Here is a 2,277-nt window from a genome sequence, read left to right as displayed (position 1 = left end):
AAGGCGACTTTATCACAGAGAAGATTCCTGACCCTCGTGTACCTCAAGAACAAATCACTTAGGCATAGGGAACATGAACGCTTTACATATGGGGTAAGGCACCCACAGCTGGACGTTTTGGATTGACAAGATAGCATGAAGGAGATGATGGCATCAGCTGTCCATTTGGATGAGGATGGCATGCAATGATCTGTTAGTACCTCTGTGGCTACAGAATTCTACAGAATTGACCCCGTTGGGCATCAGGATCACCATCACCTCCTCCAAGACAGGGAGGAGAGCTTCCTAGTGCAGCATTCCTTGGGGGCCCAAGTAGCAATGCAGTGGGACAGGGAGCTCCAAGAACTTGCAGTGAGGGTTGGTGTGCTGCAGCAGCTCCTGCAGAACATCCCAGGACACGGAGTTTCCACATAACATCAAGGTGACCAGATGGGAGCAGCGGCCCAGTGCATTCTGCAAGGCCCTGAGGTCAGGGTCCTGGATCCCACAGCCAGCTAAGTTCAGGTGCATAAGGGTGGTGGAGACAACCTCTAGCAGACCCGGAAGGAATGCATAACTGGAGCTAGGCCTGGATAGACCACACAATACCAGGGTCCTTAGGCGGCTGGTACAGGGGCATAAAGACAGGTAAGTCAAGTCCTTGTCCAAAAGCACACAATCAGTCAGGCTGAGGGTCAGCAAGGGAGATGGCAAGCGTGTGAGCAGATTGATGAGGCATCCCCTGGGCAGGCAGCCAGAGTCCAGGAAGAGGTGCTGGAGCTGATGCAGATTGAGGAGCTGAGAGGTGAATTGGGCAAGGAGTTGCTCCACGTTGCAGTCTTTGCCGCAGTCCTTGCAACCCAAGATGACTCCAGAGAGAAAGAGGGTCTGCAGGTGACCCATCTGCGCCAAGGAAGGAGCAAACCAGTTGAGGCTGTGCAGGTCCCATTTGCCATGAATTTCCACCTCCTGGACAGAGTCCAGCTGCACCATCTTCAGGATGTCCCCAAGAATGTGAAGTTGTGGGAGAGGTCCAAGAAATGCCACCTTCCTGCAGCACAGCGTTGGCAGGGCCTTCTTCTGCTTGACCCTTTCAATCAGGAAGGTGAGCAGTACCTCTGAGGTAGCTTCCTCAAACCACAGGTCTGTGAGCACCTCCACGGAGGTCAGGGGCTGGTGCTTCCCTCCTGATCTGGAATGGGGTCCTTTTTCCATCTGAATTCTGCGGGGTGTGTCCTCAGGCTCTTCTGATGACATCACAGAGTCATTAGATGGGGCTCCAGCCCATTCATTCCAGAAGTTGGTGCCAGTGTGCAGCTGTAAATCCAACACTTTCAGTTTGCATCTCCTGTGCTGAGCATTCTGGGCAAGCAGGATGTCAAGGCCATCGAGTACAGCCTTTAAGATGTGCTCTCGAAACACACAATCCTCCAACAGAGCCCCAAGTGGGAGCTGTGTGAAGGGCCAGTAGTGCACCATGGCCTTCACCACCTCACTGTGTCCCTTGGCAACGGCTGCCATGAACAAGGGAGGGAAGAACTGTGTGGGCAGCCACTCAAGAGCGGCAATGGCTGAGGCCTCATTCTGCAACACGCCCTGGATGGTCAGGTCTAGGAGCCTGGATGGGTTCCTGCTGCTCATGATGATCACTCTGCTCCAAGAGGATTCCTCACCTGTGGATGGGAAAACAGGTCTGCTCAGATCTCAAGGAGAGCCACTCTGTGGACCCCGCCATCCGACAACCTTATCCTTCTCCCATGTTCTCCTCAGAACCATTTACAAGTAGAGGGCTTTCATGTTAATGATACATATTTCAACGCACAGTGGCAGGGACTGAGAAGACTCAGATTTCATTCCTGACTCTTACCCTTGAGAGACAGTGGCTGACGAATCCAAGCTGGGCGACTCAGATGACAGGCTTCTTCTTCAAAGGATGTTGAGACTGACAACTCCCAGAGAAGCAGGAGGGATGGCAAGATTCTGTCTCAAGTTCCCAAACCTTCAGGTCAGAAGACTGGGCTAGGAGAGAACAAAGATCATTAGCTTTCAGAGAGTCCTTTTACATCATACGACCACCCCCACAAAGACGCTATCTTCACCCTCATGGGTTGATCGCAGTAGGGCTCACCATGGAATTTTGGCTTTTTGAAATCTGCTCAACCAGGCTGATGCCATCAGAACTGACCAACTCCTGAGATTCCAGCCCCAACCCTGTTGACACAAGCCCTCAGCCATCTCTGTGCACAATGTGTGTGAGAGAACATGGAAAACTTTGAGGAGTGTGTTAGTACATTAGAG

At 52.2% G+C, this 2,277-nt stretch overlaps 1 protein-coding gene across 1 annotated transcript; it reads right to left on the bottom strand.

The window, feature by feature from the left end:
* Positions 1-285: 285 nt before the first annotated feature.
* LOC142435654 (melanoma antigen preferentially expressed in tumors-like) lies at positions 286-1,458 on the bottom strand. The gene has a single exon (XM_075539863.1). The coding sequence runs from the start codon at positions 1,456-1,458 to the stop codon at positions 286-288; it is 1,173 nt and encodes a 390-aa protein (XP_075395978.1).
* Positions 1,459-2,277: the final 819 nt, after the last annotated feature.

The sequence above is a fragment of the Tenrec ecaudatus genome, chromosome Y (genome assembly GCF_050624435.1).
Source record: "Tenrec ecaudatus isolate mTenEca1 chromosome Y, mTenEca1.hap1, whole genome shotgun sequence".
Classification (NCBI taxonomy): domain Eukaryota; kingdom Metazoa; phylum Chordata; class Mammalia; order Afrosoricida; family Tenrecidae; genus Tenrec; species Tenrec ecaudatus.
This window is presented reverse-complemented; position numbering and strand designations above follow the sequence as displayed.